This window comes from Ahaetulla prasina, chromosome 16, assembly GCF_028640845.1.
Source record: "Ahaetulla prasina isolate Xishuangbanna chromosome 16, ASM2864084v1, whole genome shotgun sequence".
Classification (NCBI taxonomy): Eukaryota; Metazoa; Chordata; class Lepidosauria; order Squamata; family Colubridae; genus Ahaetulla; species Ahaetulla prasina.
In genome coordinates this window covers 13,855,765-13,874,585 of record NC_080554.1, presented here as the reverse complement: position 1 = coordinate 13,874,585, position 18,821 = coordinate 13,855,765, and the positions used below count along the sequence as shown (strand labels likewise).

General features: G+C 53.5%; 1 protein-coding gene across 6 annotated transcripts in view; it reads right to left on the bottom strand.

Moving 5' to 3' along the window:
* SARDH (sarcosine dehydrogenase) overlaps positions 1-18,821 on the bottom strand; it is a 79,607-nt gene that overhangs the window by 19,285 nt on the left and 41,501 nt on the right. For all 6 annotated transcript variants that reach the window (XR_009152308.1, XR_009152309.1, XM_058159445.1 and 3 more), the window contains 10 exons: positions 17,446-17,532; positions 16,298-16,388; positions 14,767-14,908; positions 13,452-13,535; positions 11,991-12,104; positions 11,481-11,619; positions 10,134-10,247; positions 6,797-6,944; positions 4,921-5,014; positions 1,176-1,338 (listed from right to left, as the gene is read on the bottom strand). Coding sequence is in view for 4 of the 6 variants with exons in the window: in XM_058159445.1 (XP_058015428.1) it covers positions 1,176-1,338; positions 4,921-5,014; positions 6,797-6,944; positions 10,134-10,247; positions 11,481-11,619; positions 11,991-12,104; positions 13,452-13,535; positions 14,767-14,908; positions 16,298-16,388; positions 17,446-17,532 (1,176 nt within the window). In the remaining 2 variants the exon portion in view is untranslated. The remainder of the gene's footprint in view (positions 1-1,175; positions 1,339-4,920; positions 5,015-6,796; positions 6,945-10,133; positions 10,248-11,480; positions 11,620-11,990; positions 12,105-13,451; positions 13,536-14,766; positions 14,909-16,297; positions 16,389-17,445; positions 17,533-18,821) is intronic.

The window sequence follows — 18,821 nt, the reverse complement described above, 5'->3', positions numbered from 1 at the left end:
TATTAATGGAACAAAACCATGACAACAAATTAAATCAGCAATGCGGGCAGTTTTTATCCCCTTTCTTGCATTGCTAATTGCTAGCCTAATTGCAGACTGCTGGGATTTGGGGTCCGGTTGGAATGGATTTATTAAAACAGCTTAAGGGACCCCAAGGAAGCAGAACTCAGGCCTGTGAGGAGAGCCCAATTAGGAAATATAGAGGCAGGAGAGAGAAATGCAAGCAGAACTTGAAAAATTGTCTCAAAATGCAAGTATCTTTTTAAAAGAAGACATGAAAACTTTAAGAGGTTGGCTGTGTCAGCTCTCCATAAAGGGAGAGCTGGCTTTCCCCATTTCTGCCTAACCTACCCTCCTGGCACCTTTTTCCTGCCAGCCCCGAGGTTGGAAGAGAGATCTCCGGGGAGCAAGGCTACCCAAGGAAGCAGCTGGGCAGGGGCTCATTTTCACCTCTCCGATTCCCTCACTAGATCTAGAGAGGCTGGTCTGGATGGCTGCATGATAGGTGGGAGAGAACTGACTCTGCCTCAAAGGTGCTTTTTTAGGAGGCAGCTGGACTTCCTTGTTTTTCTTTGAAGACGTTTCACTTCTCATCCAAGAAGCTTCTTTCGCTCTGACTGGATGGTGGGGAATGGAAGGATTTATACTCCTTGCAGCCAGTTGGTCATCTGCATCCTTTCAGAGGGTCATTGAGGCTGTTTGGAGGCTTATCTGTGTCCTCAGGGTCACCCGAGTGGTGCGAATGGGTGTGGAGCCGCCTTGGAGCTATTAAAAGGATTGTGTTGTAGACTGGAGAGAGGTGGTGTCGTACCCCTCCCCCTCTGTTGAGAGAGGGCTGTTCAATTGTGACATAGATGGCCTCTTTGGCCCCTCTTTCAAACCAGCGGTCCTCTCCTCTTCCCATCCAGTCAGAACTGAAGAAGCTTCTTGGACCAGAAGCAAAACATCTTCAAAGGAAAACCAGAAAGTCCAGTTGCTTCTTGGAAAAAGCACCTTTGAGCCAAGCAGGACCTGGATGACTGAGAACCATGACTGTGGCCCAAGCACGTGGGGTGGGTGGCTGGGGTTCCTGGAGACCTGATGCAGACAATCCTCATCTTCCCATCAGCCTGGGCCCCACTGCTGATGAATGGGGGAGTGTTTGGATGCCCTCATGGGGGAGTGTTTCTCCAAACCTTTCTCGATGCTGAGGGAGTCGATGGCTCTGTATCCGGCGTTGGCAATGCCATGCTTGGCCCCGGCTTCCATGACAGCCCGGTAGACTCTCAGGCAGTGCTCCCGAGGCACGTGCAGCTCCCAGCCCATCTCGCCCACGAAGGACAGCCTCATGACCCGCACCTGGAGACGGGAAAAGGCCTGCTACCACTTCCAGAAACCAGCTTTACCCACAGCAAAGGAATGGCCCCCCCTTTCTTCACTGTGAGCCCCCTCCTCATTTGCAGAGAGCTGCTCAGCTCTGCTCAGAATGACTCCCCTGGTTTGTGCGAAGTGTTTGGCTTCTTAATTCAGGGGCTTCCAGCAGTGGGGCCTCAGGCCAGCCGTCCCCAGAGGTTGAGGTGTGGCTGGGGCTCGGAAGGCCCTTCTGGAAGCTGCCCCAGCCACGGCCTAGCCTTGCTCTAGGCTGTGCTGGCCCCCTCCTTTTTCCCTGGAGAAGGCTGAAAGCAGCTCCTTGTGCAAGGCATTCCGCACCCGCAGCTCTCTTGTCAATGCTGTCAGGAGGGTGACAGTCGCCGGGCCTGCCTCCATTGTCAGGATCCCAAAATAAACCCTCGACCCCTGTCCTCCTTCCCCTCCCCAGCTGCCTCCGGAGCCTCTTCAAGGAGAAGCAACTGGGATGGGGGGAGGGGAGCCTCTCAGCCACTCTCAACCATTCCTGCTCCCCACTGTGATGTCTCCAGGCCATGGTGACCCCCCCCCCCTTTCCATTTCAGGCCATACCCTGCCCCCCACATTCCCGGCTACAGTATCAGCAAAGATTCTGCATGGGGAGGGATGGGAGGCTTTGAGAGACCTCTGGCCTGAGATCTATTCACAGAAATCTATTCTCACCCCCAATGCCAAACCCAGCGCTCACAGGGTGGCAGAGCGCTCTGAGAAGTGACCCAGCGAGGGGACACCCCTCACCCTGGCTGTGTCGGTCCTGGCTTAGCCAAACCAAACTCCATTCTCCAACTGTAACACCCAAGATTGAAGGGACGAGGGCAGTGGTGGGATTCAGCCAGTTCACACCACTTCGGGAGAACCGGTTGTTAACTTTCTGAGCAGTTTGGTGAACTGGTTGTTGGATGAAATCATTAGGGAAGAGAACCGGTTGTTAAATTATTTGAATCCCACCACTGGACCGGTGTGTGTGTGTGTGTGTGGAATGACAATTGCCCTCTTTTTGTCTTTGGCATCATTGCCCAGTTCAGCTGTAAGAGACGGATGGGACTCTCCCAACCTGTTTTAAACATCCCCCCTCCCCCCCTCTGGCAGAAATAAATGGTGCTCTGGTGCTCATTGTCCAGGGCTTTTTGTGGGGAGGGGGAAAAATCATTTGCCTTGCAGATCACCGGCAGAGAAGGGGCTGCATGAACTTCACCCACCCAGGAAAGCAAACTTAGAAAAGCTCAGGCCAAGGGCTTCTCTCCTTCCATAGACCCTCCCCTCCAGCAATTCTCAGGGGGGCTTCTCTCCCACCCGGCATCACTTATTTTGGGTCAGTCCTTAGTCTTCCGGAAACTCCAGCATATCCTGAGACTGGAAGGAACCGGCCCCAAGCAGCCCCTTCCTGACTGGTCCCCTCTGCTGACGTCAGATCTTTCTGAGCATGACAAGTATCACCCTCCTCCTTCAATGAGGGGTTAATAAACCTTGTTTCGACCAGGGGCCACCCATGCCATGTTGGAGCCATGCTTTAACAAGAGGGCCGGGCCAGGAAATCCATCAGGCTTGCTCCTGACAAAATTACTTGCAAGTTTCACAGACCCCTCCCCCTCCCACTCCCCGTGCAAGTCCCCATTTCCCCTGCCTCTGGAGACCTGAGACGCCTGCCAACCTTCAGCTGATGCAGGAGGAACAAGACTTCTGCCTCACCTGAACTATTGTCTAAGCTGTGTTGGGCCAATGAGACCCAGTAAACTGAACATGGCAAGATGGAGGCCTTGTTGGTGAGGGCTTCCTGAACGGAGACCCCCCCCACCCCTCATGGAGGTTCTTCCCTCTGAAGGAACAGAGGTAAAGTCTGGCAGGGCTCGTCAAGAGTCCCCCCTGTCCCTAGATGCCAGGAGCTCCTATTGCCAGCCTCGGTGGCATCTTTAGGGCTCCATTTGTAGGCAGAACATCAAAGCCCTGACAATCTCAGCTGCTCTCACTCCTGGTCCAGGAATGGCACAAACAGAGGTCCATGCCGTGGGTCTGCCCCATCTTCTGGTACCGAGTCACTCAAGGCCTTGCAGTCACTTCTCTGCAGCCTCCCTCTCTCCTTCCCAGGCCCATAAATGTCCTTTTAAGGGCCCTTCTGTACAAGTCCAGAACCACTACTGTGCGACATTTGCTGGAGTGGCATCCGCAAATCAGTTGTGAATGGCAGCCTGAATGGCTCAGCTGATGCAATTAAGAGGCCGAGACGCCGTTGAAGTGACCGGGGAGGGGAAGGGCTGCCTCCAGTGCTGGCCACGCCCACCCCATCACTAGGGCTTATTTTCAGGGGAGGGCTTATATTTACACCCACCCCAAGAATCAGGCTTGGCCTTATTTTCAGGACATGTCCTATTTTCAGGGAAACATGGTAATTCTGGGCTGTGTTTGGTGCGATACGACTAAATCTGTCCTTGTGAATGCTGCCAGTGAGCACAAAGCGCCGCTCCAGCAGCAGAGCTCAGCCTGGTGGGCCTACTGGCCACGACTTGCCTGGTCCTCCATCTATTCCTCTACCAGCACCGGCCCTGGAGTCTCGGTGGCTCCCAGGAGGCTCCGTGCATTGAAAGCTCCATGGAGGAGCCTGCTTTGGTGACCCCCAGGAAACACAGGGGCTATTTCAGAAAAGGGAGGGGCTTCGGTTGCTGAACATAAAGTGACGGTGATGTTTAAAATCCAGCCTTCCGAAGTGCCTTCCAGGCAATGTAAAGTTGCCCAAAGATTCCCCCCCCCCTCCGTTTCATCCGGCTCTTCCAAAGACCACCCACGGAGAATTTCTCCCCTTAACCTGCTCTGCCCCACTCAATGAACAGTCTGACTTGCCCAACTGGACTTTTCAGTCCCCTTCATTTTTGATGGTCGGAATGGGACCTTCAGGCCACACCTCCTTCTCCTCCAGCTTTCCTCCTCCGCTGCCCCCCCCCCCCAGCCATTTGCCCTGGCCGATGGGCCCCTTGCCTTCCCTTGTGCCCTGCTGGCAGAGTCCCCTTGCAGGGGTGCTAAATGTAAGAGCATCCTGGGCCCTGCTCTGCTCCTTGTTCTCCTCGTTCATTTCCCATCCTTTTCTGCACTAGGCAGAAACATCCAATACCATGCATTGAATTACACTTACACACACACACACACACACATACTTATCCCTGTACTTTTCCACTGCTCCTGCCAACCAGTAATTTTACTCTGGTTTTTATTCCTTTGGAGTGTGTGACTTAATGGCAGTCTGGACCTGTGCCTGTTACTAGAGGAGAAGCTCATCCCTTATTTGGTTCCTCTCGTGACCTGCCTGTTTTGGGACCAAAGGTGGCTCCTTCCCTCGCTCCTCACAGGCCAAAGTTCAGCAAAAGGAGCCCAGGTTTTGCAGCATCCTTGATCCTCCAGCAGAGGATAGAAAAGAGAAATGGCACTTTCTTGCTTTCACCCCCTTTCCTGTCCTGCTCCCCCCACCCAGAAGGAGCCCCAAGGAAAGCATCTCCTCCTCCCCAGGCCCTGCCCCAGCCTTGGGAAGACAGGTGAAGGCCCTACCGTACAGCCAGCAGCCTTGGCCAGCTGGTGGGTGGAGAATGGGAAGGCCTCGTTGCTCAGGTCCACATCGAGAACTTCCTGTAGGGCGGTCCGGCTACACAGAGAAGAAGAAGAACCCAATGAACAACCCCACTCCTCACTGCCAGCCTCGAGCCTCCAAAGGAGGTCCGGCAGCTCCCTCAGAAAGAAAGAGCATTGCAGCTGCCCCGTGCCAGAGGCCCCCCTCGGCCAGCGTACCAAGAGTCTCCAGTCACCAAAGCAGCCGTTGCACCAACACCTGCGCCCACCTTAGTCCCGCAAAGCGTCAGGCCGGCTCGGCTCGGCCAGCCACAGACAATTCACACATCCTGGACCCCAGTCACAGCCCTCAGATCTGGGCTAAGGCAGCAGTGGGATTCTTTGCCTGGACCCACAACAGCCTTAAGCATAGGGAGCTCGGTTCTCTCCTCCTGCTTGAGGTTTGGTAGAAGGTTAGATGGCTAACAAATTTTATATCAGGCTGGGCACAGTTATCAGAAACAACTGCAGACAGAAAGCAGAAGCGTCTGAAAGCGGAATATTCTGTGTCCTGATTTTGTATCCCGAAACCTTAGTTTTAAGCTGGACAAATCATGCGCCCCAACTCAGGGGTGAAATCCAACCGGTTCTAACAGGTTCTGGAGAACTGGTAGCGGAAATTTTGAGTAGTTTGGAGAACCGGCAAATACTCTGGCTGGTCCCAGAGTGGGGTGGGAATGGAGATTTTGCAGTATCCTTCCCCTGCCACGCCCACAGAACCGGTAGGGAAAAAAATTGAATTTCACCTCTGCCCCAACTGCATAATGTCTTCCAATATTTGCCTTTGAAATTGTATCCGTTCTGCCTTCATAGATGCATTGCTACAAACTTTGATCAATCTATTAACTTCCAGGGGGCTAACATCTTTCTTATTTAAAAAGAAAAAGAAAGAAATGAAATTGACCTCCTGAGGCAGCTGTCAGATCCTGCATGAGGTTAACCTTAGGAGGAAATTCTCCGGCTTTGAGCAGTTGTCTAAAAATCTCGGCTCTCCCTCTTCCACACCTACACCCGTCAAAATAGACCCAGAATATCTAGTTGTGGGGGGGGGGGGAGCATTGGAAGACAAAGCTGATTTGACAATCACACATTACATTTCAAAGCCTCCCACACTTCTAATAAATGTGTAGCAAACAGTGCCAGATGAAAACATGGATAGACTGTGAGCTAAGATTGTCTTGGGGATAGGTTGACATTCCATTTAAGTTTAAGATGGCTGTGAAAGCAAAATATTTGATATTATGAAGAGGCCAGCACAGAATGGAAGAGAAACTGGGGATTTGCTGCTTGTGTTCCCGGGACTCAGATACTGGCCCCAAACATCATCCCACCTGCAAAGACACAAACCTGGTGAATTGGTGAGCACAACCGGCTCTTCCCTTTTGCACAAGGAGCATTTGCACAACGGTCTGGGAGGCAGCTGTGCAAATCCCCTCCAGATTGACAAGCAAAGGTACCCAAGCGGAGCCCTCCAAGGGCAGCTTTCAAAGCCAGGAAGCAGAGTCTACCAGGAGTAGCCAATCTGGACTGAGAAGGAGCTTCTCTGCTCACCACAACTGGGCCTATCTGGGAGGGACTGGAGGTCAACTGGCAGAAGAAGGAAGCTGCTACCTTCAGTGCCCTTCTGTAGCAAACAACGCTCATACTGGCATGGCCAGCTTAGGCACTCTGCCAGGTGGGCAGGGAGGAGGAGGAGGAGGAAAGGCTGCCCCTTTGGCACCCCTGGGCCTCAGCCCCATTGAACGCTACGACCGAGAGACTGAGCTCTTGCAGGGGAAAAAGGTGACCCCTTCTGCATTGGATCAAACACGAGACTCACCTGGCAGGGCCTTGAATGCTGATCATGCCCAGCTCTTCCGACCGGTCAATCAACTGGCACTGAAAGTGCTTCTCTTGCAGCACCGTCCCAATGTGTGACCAGTTGTACTGGGCAGCAGCGCCCCCAATAGCCAGGTAGTAGCCATCCCCTAAAAAGGATGAAAGTCCCATTGGCAAGTGCAGCAGCAAATGAAGCTGTGGGTTGCAGTGCCAGCTAGCCAAAGGGAAAGGGGGCTCCCAGAGCTCTGCAGGCAGAGGATGTTCACATTGCTGCTCCAGCTCTGTTGCTGATTGATTGATTGATTGATTGGCTGAATTCATCCCCACAACTCAGGAGACTTCACAGTTTACAAGTGAACTGATGCTCTGCTGACAACTGCACAACATCCTTAAATCCTGGATGCCCACAATGCCTCCTGGCTACCCACTTTTAGAGGGGGGGGGCTGGCAGACCCTCTGCTGCCTCCAAGTGTCCCAAGACCCCAGAAGCAGAGCTGAATCTCTGCCAAAAGCAAAACCAACCCTTTCCTGGGACCAGACAATCCAAATTTTGCATCTAATGACAATGTGTTATAAGGTCACCTTCCTTTGACCAAGATGGCATCTGGCTGACCTTCCACCTGCCAGAAAGTGGACTACTGCAATGCACTCTACATGGGGTTGCCCTTGAAGAAAACCCAGAAACTAGAGCTGCAGATGCCGGGGCCCTTCTTTGATCTGCTGCTCCCCACATGGAACCTCCTTTCCTCAGACTGGCTCTGCTCTTTTTCGGTATATCAGGTTCTGGCTATGTTGTCAGGCCTGGGGCTACCTTGTTGAGGGGCCATTTTTTATCCTGGGGTTTGCATTTTTGCTTTTGTGATATCTATTTATAAAGTTTTCACTTTTTTTTTCCTATCTAGTAATGTTACCGATTCTTGTTCGCCACCCAGAGTTGTCTTTGGTGACTATATCACCACTGCGGTGGTGCAGTGCTTAGAGTGCAGTACTGCAGGCTCCTCCTGTTGACTGCCAGCTGACTGCAATTTGGCACTTTGAACCTCAGCAGGTTCAAGGTTGACTCAGCCTTCCATCCTTCTGAGGTGGGTAAAATGAGGACCCAGATGGTTGGGGGCAAGAGGCCGATTCTATAAACCGCTTAGAGGGGGCTGTAAAGCATAGTGAAGCAGTATATAAGTCTGCTATTGCTACTGTATTTATCTATCTCTATGTCTGTCTGTTGGTCTATCATCCATCCATCCATCCATCATCAGCTGTGGTGTAGCAGTGGTTTAGAATGCAGTACTGCAAGCTAACTGCTGACTGCCAGCAGTTCGATTCTCACCGGATCAAGACAGACGGACGGAAGGAAGGAAGGGCCATAGTGTTGGTTGGAATGCAGTATTGCAGCCTAATTCTGCTCACTGCCAGGAGTTTGATCCTGACTGGCTCGAGGTTGACTCAGCCTTCCGTCCTTCTGAGGTCGGTAAATAAGGATCCAGATTCTTGGGGGCAATAGGCTGACTCTGTAAACTGCTGAGGGCTGTAAAGCACTGTAAAGCAGTATATAAGTCTAAGTGTAGGGACCAGGGAGTCTAAGTGCCATTGTTATATCAATTGAATTGAAAAATAAATAACTGAGTAGCCACTCCAAGCCCTTCAGCTTTTCCAATCAGCCCAAAGTGACTCGGTGTTGCCACAAAACAGGACAATACGTACAAAACCAGAAATGGAAGCCAGATGTTATGCGGCTCCTCCCTCGAGGAGCTGTTTGAGCAGGGGCACAAGGGGGAAACACAGGCCGGGGCCCTCAAGGCAGTTCGTGGCCTGGCCCTCTCCGTCTCTTCCTCACCTGGCCAGCATCAGTTGACGGCCCAAATGCTGCTTCTCACCTGCCCCCCCCCCACAACCCCCAGAAATGCTGGAAGGAGGGAACTCAGCCAGCATCTCTTCTCTTGTGCTTCACCCGATAATTGGCCCTAATAAAACTCAGGTGGCCTCCAGGAGCCAAAAACATAGGCGCTGCTCTAATTGCCTGTCAAGGGGAAGCCTCTCTGAGCTGGCAGCTCCTGCGCCCAAAATAATGGCTTGGCAGGATCTGGCTCTGGAGCGCTAATCAGCTCCCTTTCTTCGACACATCAATCTCAGGCGGAGATTGTCAGATTCCCTGGTTCAAACCTTGCAGAACCTGCTAGGAGCAGACGAGGCAGATGCTGCAAAAAAAAAAAGAGAAAACAGCTGGAAGTCTCTGTCAGGGCAAACTGGGGGCTCCAGGAAAAGGATAAGAGAACTTCCCTTCTTCTTCCAACCTGCCTTGTCCTCCCTTGTCCTCCTGCCCTGGGGCTGTAGCCTCCAATCCTCTCCTCCAATACTCAGGAAGAACTTCCCATAGGATTGTGGATGGTCAGCCCTGTGAGGTAGGCAAGGTCAGGGGTCCCTAGGAGCCTGCAAAAGCGCTTTGGGGCAGCAGAAACTGTAACCGAATCTTGAGAGCCTGTTGGAGCCCCTCTCTGGAGTCCTTCAACTCACACCGAGCAGCACCAGGCTCCCTCCTTTCCCAAGACTCTGTTGCCCTTCCTGCAAAGGGTCTCTATTCCCTTCCACATCTCCAAGCTCCGTCATAAGCTCAGCGCATCAAAAGCATTTTTAGCAGCTTCAAAGTTCCACAACGAGTTGTTGTTGTAGTTGTTGTTCGTCATTTAATGACCCTGTAATCCTTTACAGGATGGAGTTGGGGCAACTGAATGGAGCTGAGTGTTTACTGGACGGATGCCCTTCCTGTCACCAATGCGGAGTTTTTGTAATGGAGATATTCTCAATGTGGCTAGAGAGAGAAATATCAGCCTCTATCGAGGATCGAAATCACAGCCTCCTGATTGTAAGGCGAGAGCTCCAACTCTAGGCCACTGAACCACTCAAAGGTCCACAACGAGTTGATCTCTCAAAATAGCAGAAGGCCTTTTTGCCCAGCTGAAGAAGAACGGTAATTCTGTGGTTTGTCTTCATTACTTTTTCCTTTCCTGCTACTTTGTTTTTCTTATTCTAGGTGTGTGTATAGATGGAGCATGTGGTGGTGAGGCTGTCTGTGGGGAGGTAAATGAAATGGCTACCAGACCAGGGAGGATTCTGGCCCCAGAGACGCCAAGCACAAAGGGAGCCACCCTCCTTGATCTGGGCCAGAGAGGAGCCGGGGCAGGGCCCCTTAGCACCTCCAGAGCTGCCTGTCTGAGGAGACACCCTGAGGATGAGGCCCATCCCAGAAACTTCACCAGGGGAAGAAACCCAGGACATCTGTTCTACAAACTCTGTCGGCCCAGAAAATACATTCCAATTCAGAGGAAATGGGGAGGGTCCATCACCTTCAAAGTCAGGTGCCAGGGCTGAGTCTGGGGGCCCCGGGTCGATCGGACTAACCGTCAAATCACTTTCCACTCCCCCGTCTTTGTTCAGCATGCAGGTGTAAACGGTGGTTCCTGGGGAAAGAGAATCAGGCCCACATCAACCTTTGGGGATGGAGGGGAAGGAAACTGCCCGGATCCCTCCAGGCATCTCATCAGGCTGCAACCTTCCCCAACGACTTCCTTACAGCACCAGGTCCTTGGCGTTGGTGTCACCCGATAGGCAGCATTTAAGTCTGTCATGCCGGGATTAAAGTCTTGCCTGCTCTTCCTGCCAGCAGCAACCATGGCGATCTCGAGGTCCATCAAATTTAGCCCTCTTGGCCAGGCGTGCCATCGGAGGCACAGTTAGGTGGCAAGCAATCTGGCCTCTCGGGTCCCTGGCGCCAGGCTCGGAGGCCGTCTCATCCTCCCCACCTCCCAGGAAGAAGCAAAAAGCCGGCCCCTCCTGCAGGCCAGACGCACCGGCTCCATTTAGAAGCCCCCTGGAGATGCCCGACCCTTTGGCCTGTTCAGCAGAGACCGGCCCTCTTTCAAAACTGTGCCAATCTGTTGGAAACACCTGTGAAGATGCCCATTTTGAAAAGCTGTCACCCAAGAGGGTGGGGCCCATGTGTGCCATGGCGAAGGGGTCACCTTAGGACCGGAAAAGGCTGGGTCCAAGTCCACCTGAGAGCACGGAAGTAGCCTGGCCACTCCTTCCTCCTACTGGAAAAGGTTTTGCAGAGGCTGCCAATCCCCCCCTCCCCTTATCTGGGACTTGGTGGTGAGTCTGCACCCCTTCCCAGGAGGACTGGAGGAGCCAATTCCTTAGGGGTCAAACTGCAGATCCAGCTGGCCCAGTGGTGAAATCCAATTTTTTTACTACCGGTTCTGTGAGTGTGGCTTGGTGGGCGTGGCGGGGGAAGGATACTGCAAAATCCTCATTCCCTCCCCACTCTGGGGCCAGCCAGAGGTGGTGTTTGCCGGTTCTCCAGAACCTATCAGAACCTGGATCTCACCCCTGAGCTGGCCCCAAACAATCCTTGGTCTGTGTCCAGGGCCCCTTCGAAAATGGGCAGCTCAAGCGCCCTGCTGGGGCTGGTATCTCCTGGCTGGCTGAGCTGAAGCAGAGGCCAAAGGAGACAGAGAGCTGTCGGGGAGACTCGCGCTGGAGTCCTGCACAGTGGCTGGGGGTTGGGGGGGGGTCTGGCCTCCTGCACGGAGAGTGGCCCCAAGGTGGATTTCCAGGATAATAACCAGGAGCCTCTTCCGTGGAATACTCAGCCCAAGGCCTGGGTTCAGGATCCCAGGAGGAAGAGAACCTACCTGGGGGCTTGCGAACATCAGCCGTGAAGAGCCAGTCAGCTGCCTTCCTGGCATCCGGACCCACCAGGTAGAATTTGCCAAAGTAAGACATGTCAAAGACAGCGAGAGCATTTCGGCAGCTCAGGCATTCCTTCCTGATCTGAAAATGCAGACACCAGCAGGGTGGGCGAGGGGCCTCTTTGTGTTTCCTTTCCAAAATCTCTCCCGAGGCTTCTCTGCTCTTGCAACCCTCCCTGAACCCGCAGCTCCTCCCTGAGAGCCAGCTCCTTTGGCAGAATGTTTCCCGTTCAGAGCCTCCACAGGAAACCACGTCCAGCCCAGGGTGAAAACAGCTGGGCAAGGCGGGTTCCCCGAGAGGACCCTCTCTTTGGCAGCAGCCAACTGGGACCCTGACTGGTATCTTGGGCGGGGGGAGGGGGGGCAGCGCAGGGAGGGCCTTCATCTCCTTGAGTCTGCCTTGCCCACCTGGTGAATCCCCTGAGTGAATCCCTTCGGTCTCCTTCTACTCACAGTGCTATGATGAGGAGGGAAGTCGAAGGTGTACTCCTTAGAGAGCAGCCGGCGGTAGGCGTCGTCCTCACAGGACAGGTGGCCATAAGCCCCGTAATAGTTGTAGTCCAGCACCTGGATTGGCACATGAACAGCAGGCCTCAGCCCCCCTCCCGCCCGCAGAGCCCTGAGGAGACGGGTGCTCAGAGCTGAAAGCTGTGGATGGGGGTAGGGAAATCAAGTGGGGGGTCTTGGCCTGACTGAGCCATGGAGGGAGGGAGGAGCTGGTGCCCTTGGAGTGGACAGGTGGCCATGTCCAGGACACCCTGGGTGGGATCTAGCCTGACCACACAGCTTCCCCTCAAGACTGCACTCCTGGGATTTCCACGTGGTCTCCCATCCAAGTTCTAATCTGGCCTGGCTCAGCTCGGGTGTACCGAGATTGGCTAAGGTGCCATTAGTTGGCTAAGGCTGAGATGAGGGAAGGTCATTTCAACTGGAGGAGCCCTGGCAGGGGTGAAATGTAAACTTTGTTACTACCGGTTCTGTGGGCGTGGCTTGGTGGGGTGTGTGTGTAATGTGACTGGGTGGGCGTGGCCAACTTTCTTTTTTTACCTTTAAAAGCATTTTTTCTACAACCTGTTTGGCTGAAGAGGTTGTAAAAAAATGCTTTTAAAAGCCTGGGATGATAAGGCAACTGAGCTGGGACCACCAGAGGAAAAAAAGCTTTTAAAGGGTTCTGATGATCCCAGCTGAGTTGCCTGATCACTAGAACCCTTTAAAAGCATTTTTTCTAGAACCTCTTCGGCCAAAGAGGTTGTAGAAAAAATGCTTTTAAAGGGTTCTGACGATCCCAGCTGAGCCGCACGATCATCAGAGGCTTTTTTTTTACTTTTAAAAACGTTTTTTCGGCCGAAGAAAAAATGCTTTTAAAAGTAAAAAAAAAAACAACCCTCTGACGATCGTGCGGCTCAGCTGGGCATTGGGGGGGGGAGGGATTTTTGCTACCGGTTCTCCGAATCACCCGCAGCCATCGCTACAGGATCGGGCGATCCGGTCCAAACCGGGAGCATTTCACCCCTGAGTCGTGGCCCTTTCTTCCTCTGGGTTTATAAGACACCACAGCGGAAACACAGGAAGAAGGGCTACCAACTGCTGGGTGGGTTCATCCAAAATGGTCCAACAAGGTCCAGTAGAGAAGAGGACAACCGTCCCTGCTGCTTGCCCCAGAAGGCTTGAGCAGATAAGAGGCCTTGCCAGGCCCCCAGGGAAGCTATCTTGGTGGACCACCTGCCTTCCAGAGGCATCCGGTTCTCCCCGCTGCTGCAGCCGCCTCCTGTTCCTTGGCCAGAGCAGCCCCGCCGTCTCCATCCTTGAGCCATTCCAGGGGAGACTTGAATGGAGGCTTCTGAGGCCTCGAATGATCCTGAAGGGAAAGCAGGTCCCCTCCCCAGCCTTGCAAGAGACTCGCCCGAGGCTTACCGGCGCTTTGCCCTCTGGGTTGAACCAGCCTGGCCTCTCCCACCCGTGTCGCTCCTGGAAGACGCAGCCCTGACGCAGCAGCTCCTGCGGGCAGAGAGGAAAGCGGGTGAGCACCTGGGGAAGCATCCACACTCCTCCGAGAAGGGAGCTGGGAAAAGTCACGCCCGAAGCCTCTTATGGGACCAGCCTCCATCATCTGCCCCACAAACAGCACCTCTCCCTGGCCCTGGGTTCAATTCTTTGCTGCATCCCACACTTTGGTTGCAGCCGGTTGGAGGTCTGGCCCCAAGACAGAGCCAGGGACTTCTTCCCCAAAGGAGGATTCTCTAGGACTTGGGGTGGCTCTGCTCCCCCATCCCTCCAGCCCTCGTGGGGGCATCCTTGGCCTCAGCCACTGGTCCCCCCAGTCTGCAGGGGAGGATTCTCTGCGGAGAAACTGCCAGGCTGCCTCTCGTACCCAAGGCTGCCCACACAGACGGTCTCCTGGGTGATTCAGGCCACGGCAGAAGGACCAGGTGGTGGGCCATGTGGGTCTCTCCATACCCTCCCCTTGCCATCTCCCGTCTCTTCGCTGCTTCATTCCCAGGGAAACCCGAGGGCTGTGCCTAGAGTGTGGCTGGGGAAGATGAGGCCGCATCGGTGTCTCCCAAAGACCGAAGCAAAATGGCTCCCTCTGCAAGGCCCTCCTCGGCTGGTAAAAGCAGAAATGCCCAATTCCTCTGCCCAGAACTGAGCCATAGACAGAGGGGAACAAACTCTGGCACGGTTTCTGCAAAATTTGAGGGATGTGCAAGAGAAACAAAGGGGTAAAGAAAATGAACTGGGATGCAGGCGGGCATCATGGAGGGGACCCAAATGCCGTGTCGTTCATCCGCCAACCTCCCATAAACAGTAAGCGGTGGGCACCCGGGGCAGTTGCCTTGGCAATGGGATTTCCCCCTTTTGCAAAAACCTAGGGGTAGAAATGCTTATGGAGGGCTGGGTCTCCTTGCTGTGGCTCAGCTGATCCTCTCCAGAAGAGCTCTTCGTTCTTCTGCTGCCCCACATTTTGCTCTGGCGCCCCAAGAACAGAGCCTTCCCCCTAATGCCACTTGGCTTCAATTAACCCAGGATCTTCAGATCAACTGCCAGGACCAGTGGGGAAAAGAGGTCTAAGGGCCTGGGCTGCCGGACAAGAGTGTCTCTGGGCATGGGAAGAGTGCCTCAGGGCTCTGTGGCTAGCAGCAATATCAGGCCAACTGGCCACTATATCTTTGCCTGAGGCATGTGATGGGGGGCAAAATGTCTGCAATGCACCCAGCAGCTCTGGCCTCACCTCATACAGAGGGTCCTTCCTCAAGTTACGCCCAGCCAGTGGCTCGTCGTAGGGGAACACGATGGAGTAGTTCTTGGCGTAGGACTCATGGCTCCTCTCTCGGATCCAGCGGCTGTTGCCCGTGAGGAAGCGGTGAAACCTCCTGAAAAGTGAGGTGGACCTCAACACCACGGTTGCGGGGGGAGGAGGCATCGCCTGGGACAGCCAATGCCTGGGACCCTCCAGGGGAAGCAGCGGACAAGGAGTCCAGACAGATGCCTTGGGATCAAGAATGGCATCCATAGATCCAGGATGCAGGTGTTGTGTCTGCGCCCCCCGAGCTGGGCCTGCTGCCAGAAAGTGACTTGGACAGTGAGGGGGAAGGGCCATCAGGACTTATCTCTGGAGCACCGGCTTCCCTGGCTCAGCTCCAGGAGCCAGAAACAGGCCAAGTGGAAGAGATAACGAGGCCTCCATCCCCTGACTCTTCCCCCCACCCCAGGCCACGCCTGCAGACCCAGCTGACGGCAATCAGGCTTGGTTTCGTAGGCAGTAGAGGAGGGAACAACAGAAGCAGGGGTGGGGCAGGCCTAGGAAGTGCTGAGCCATGGAGCCACACTCCACAGGATATAAAGGCAGCCAGAGCTGCTGTGTCTCTTTGTAACAGGCAAATCCACTGATTAAGAGCTGAAGTTTGTGACTCACCAGCGTCGTGGAAGATAACGGAGGCTCTTGGCAGACGCTGGCTATTCTGCTGCCAGAGCTGATAGTGACGGCTAATTAAGCCATCATTCGGACGGAGGCGAGGGAGGACAGAACAGCAGGAGCCTCTGGCAGCTGGATCTCTGGGGAGGAGGGGGCTTATCAGGGAGAGTGAAGAGGGCTGTGATCTGACAGGGACAGATTTGAATGGCTTAATGTCCATTAACTGCCCCTGCTGAGCTGGAAGAACAAATGGCTTTTGGTACCACCACAAAGGGACCTGGGAAAGTTCAAGGAAGACCCCACTAAGCCAGGATCCCGCTCTCTCCTTTATCCCCAATGCTTTTGGAAAGGTTGGGGCTGCTCCGTGAAATCTGGCGGCCTTTGGAAAACCAGATCCGGATTTTGCTCAGCTCCCATCACCCTCTTGGCGCATTGCGTCTCTGAGAAGAAACGGAGGAAAAGCCACTTGGGGTTCATCCTGCCAACCAATCTCCCAGAAGACAGCGGATCCCGTGCTCAGAAGGGCAGATTACAGGCAAGCAGCACCTCAGGGCGACACCCTGGGATTTCTGCAACTGGGCATGTGGCTAAAGTGCCTGTCTCCGGGCCCCCCTCCACCCCACATATCCAGGGTTCGCTGCTTCCTTCCACCGGCTGCTGGGGCAGCAGCGGAAGTGATGCGGTCCACTCAAGGGCTGGGGGGGGGGGCTGCACCCAAACCGTAAGGAACAGCCCTCCCGGCCCCCAGTGCAGCAGAGCATTTATCCACCCACCTTCCCCTCTCCACCGGATTAGGGACCAATCCTGAATTGGCTTGGCAGGAGAACAGCAAGGAGCTGCTGCTCACCTAATGTCATAGCTGAACATGTCCTTCTCCGGATGTCCGTGGACAATCCAGTGGGCCAGTTCCTTCCCACAGCCTCCTCCAAGCATCATTCCTGTGGAAAGGGGGGGGGGGCAGAGGTCAGAGGGCACAAAGATGCTCCTTTATAAAATGCACCATCTACCGATTCTTTGCTGTTAAATCAGGGCTGCTTCTTTTGCTGGACAACTCTGGTTGCCATAGACAACCGGATTTCTACTTTCCTGCACGTGGAAGAAAGCTATTTTCTGACAAATCTTGCAGGGTCCTCACTCGCTTATTGGCTCGGAATGGCCCTTCCAGCTTGCAAATTTATTTAAATGTGACCTTTACAGGAGGCAGCTATTCACTCCAGGCTACATGGCGATCTGAAGAACTAGAAACTGCGAGAGATAAAATTAACCAGAAGCTCAAATAAGGGCTGAAGAATGCGGAGGAGACTCCCGTGGATAAACACCAAAAGTTGCTCCTCAATGTCCGGGAAAACCCATCTTGAACTCAGCCCTTCACCCACTCCGAGGGTGGGGCGGGAAGCAATGATGGTAGAAGCAACTTGGAGAGGCAAAGCGAACGGTCAAGGGCAGATGCTGCTTCTGCACAGCGAGGCCTCTGCAAATGGCAGGGGGGGGGGTTGGGGGTTTCTCCCAAATTCTCTGGCAGGGTGAGGGTGCTGGGGTGGGCAAGATTTTTGCATCAGGAGCAGCTCTGGCCTCTGGCTGTGGAGCGGGTGGGGTGGCTCACTATGCCAAGAGCATTTATTTAACTGGGGTGTTTTTCTGCTGCTGTGTTTATGGTGCTCTCACCTCTTCTAGGATGTGAAAACCACGAGCAAAACACTCTTCCACCTCTTCTCCACACACACACACATACACACACCTCACTAGGACTCAACAGCACTCCCCTGGATGAAGTTGGGGTTGTGCTTTTGGGGAGCCTTTGAAACACTGTTCCCGTCTCCGTCTACTCTTTCCCCAACCAGAGTGTCCTGGGCCATGGCTCGGTCCAAGGGCATCCCCTGGCCACCCCCCCTCTTCTTATGGACTTGGGCTGAGCACTTTCCACGCCAAGAGCCAGGCAGGTGCGGATTTCTCCAACCATCCTGCCTGGGAAAGCTGTTAGGTCTTGCGCCTTACCGGCACTGTTGAAGCCACATCCCAGGAAAAAGCCACGGACTTCTGGAGCTTCCCCTAGGAGAGGTTTATGATCTGCAGTGAAGGATTCTGGGGCAGGGAAGGAGAGAGAGAGAGAGAGAGAGGGAGGGAGGGAGGGAGAGGGAGAGAGGAGGATTAAATGTGGCGTAGCAATTCTGGCTTTACTCCTGTGCACTAATGCTGCAAGTTTAGATATGGTATGCTCACCAAGAGTCAGATCCACGTCAAGAAGTGCAGAGTTCTCTAATTCCTGGGAATAAAAAAACACTCTCTCTCTCTCTCACACACACACACACACAGCACATACAGTATGGATTTCTCTGTGGAAAGATCATGCTTGAATCACCATAGACCAGAGCACAAAGGAAGTGCAGAAGAGGAAAGGGAGTGGGGGAAGGTGTGTGTGTATGCGTGAGAGAGAGAGAGAGAGAGAGAGAAAGGAGAGGAGTGAGAGGAAAGGGAGAGGAGAGAGAGAGAAGTTAGAGAAAGAAGAAAGAGGAGTGAGAGAGAGAAGAGAGAGAGGACAGAGAGAGAACACAGAGAGAGAGGGAGGAAGGGAAGGAGAAAAGAAAGAAGACAGAGAGGAAGGAGAGGAGAGAGAGATAGGAGAGCAAGAGAAGGAGGAGAGAGAGGAGAGAAAACAGAGAGAGGGGGAGGGAGAGGAAGGGAGGGAAGGAGAAGAGAAAGAAGACAGAGAAGGAGAGGAGAGAGAGATAGGAGAGAAGCGGGGGAGAGAGAGAGAAGTTAGAGAAAGAACAGAGAGAGGAGAGAGAGGGAGGGAGGGAGAGAGGGAGGGAAAGAGAAGACAGAGAGGAAGGAGAGGAGAGGGAGATAGGAGAGCAAAAGAAGGGGGGAGAGAGAGAGAGGAGATAGGAGAGAGGGGGGAGACAGAAAAGAGAGACACACCAGCCCACCTGCAGCTCCCACTGCTGACCGTGGGGGTTGCCGATAAAAGTTGGTGGCCACTTCATCTACCCCAAATGTCCTGGACCTCACCCTGGTCTCTGCCTCTTCCTCAGGAAAAGTCGTTTTAGAGCTCAAAAAAAATAAGTCTCCTCAAGAATCCTTGGCAAAAACCTGCCCTAATTGAGCTGAAAAATACTTGACAGAGTTAAGTTCATATTTTTAAAAACTGTCTCCAAAACCATCATCTTTTTCTTACTTAACCCACACATTCCAAGAAAGTACCGATTTGCATTTTTCCCCTTCAGCTTAATATTTATTTCATTATGACTAATAGAGGAAAGTAAGAGGCTTAAAAGAGCTGATTCAGTTTCTGCCAGTAAAGTCTATTTGTATTAGTTTGGGGATTGAACTATGAAAAAAGGTGAGCTATAAATATTCTAACTACATTCAAC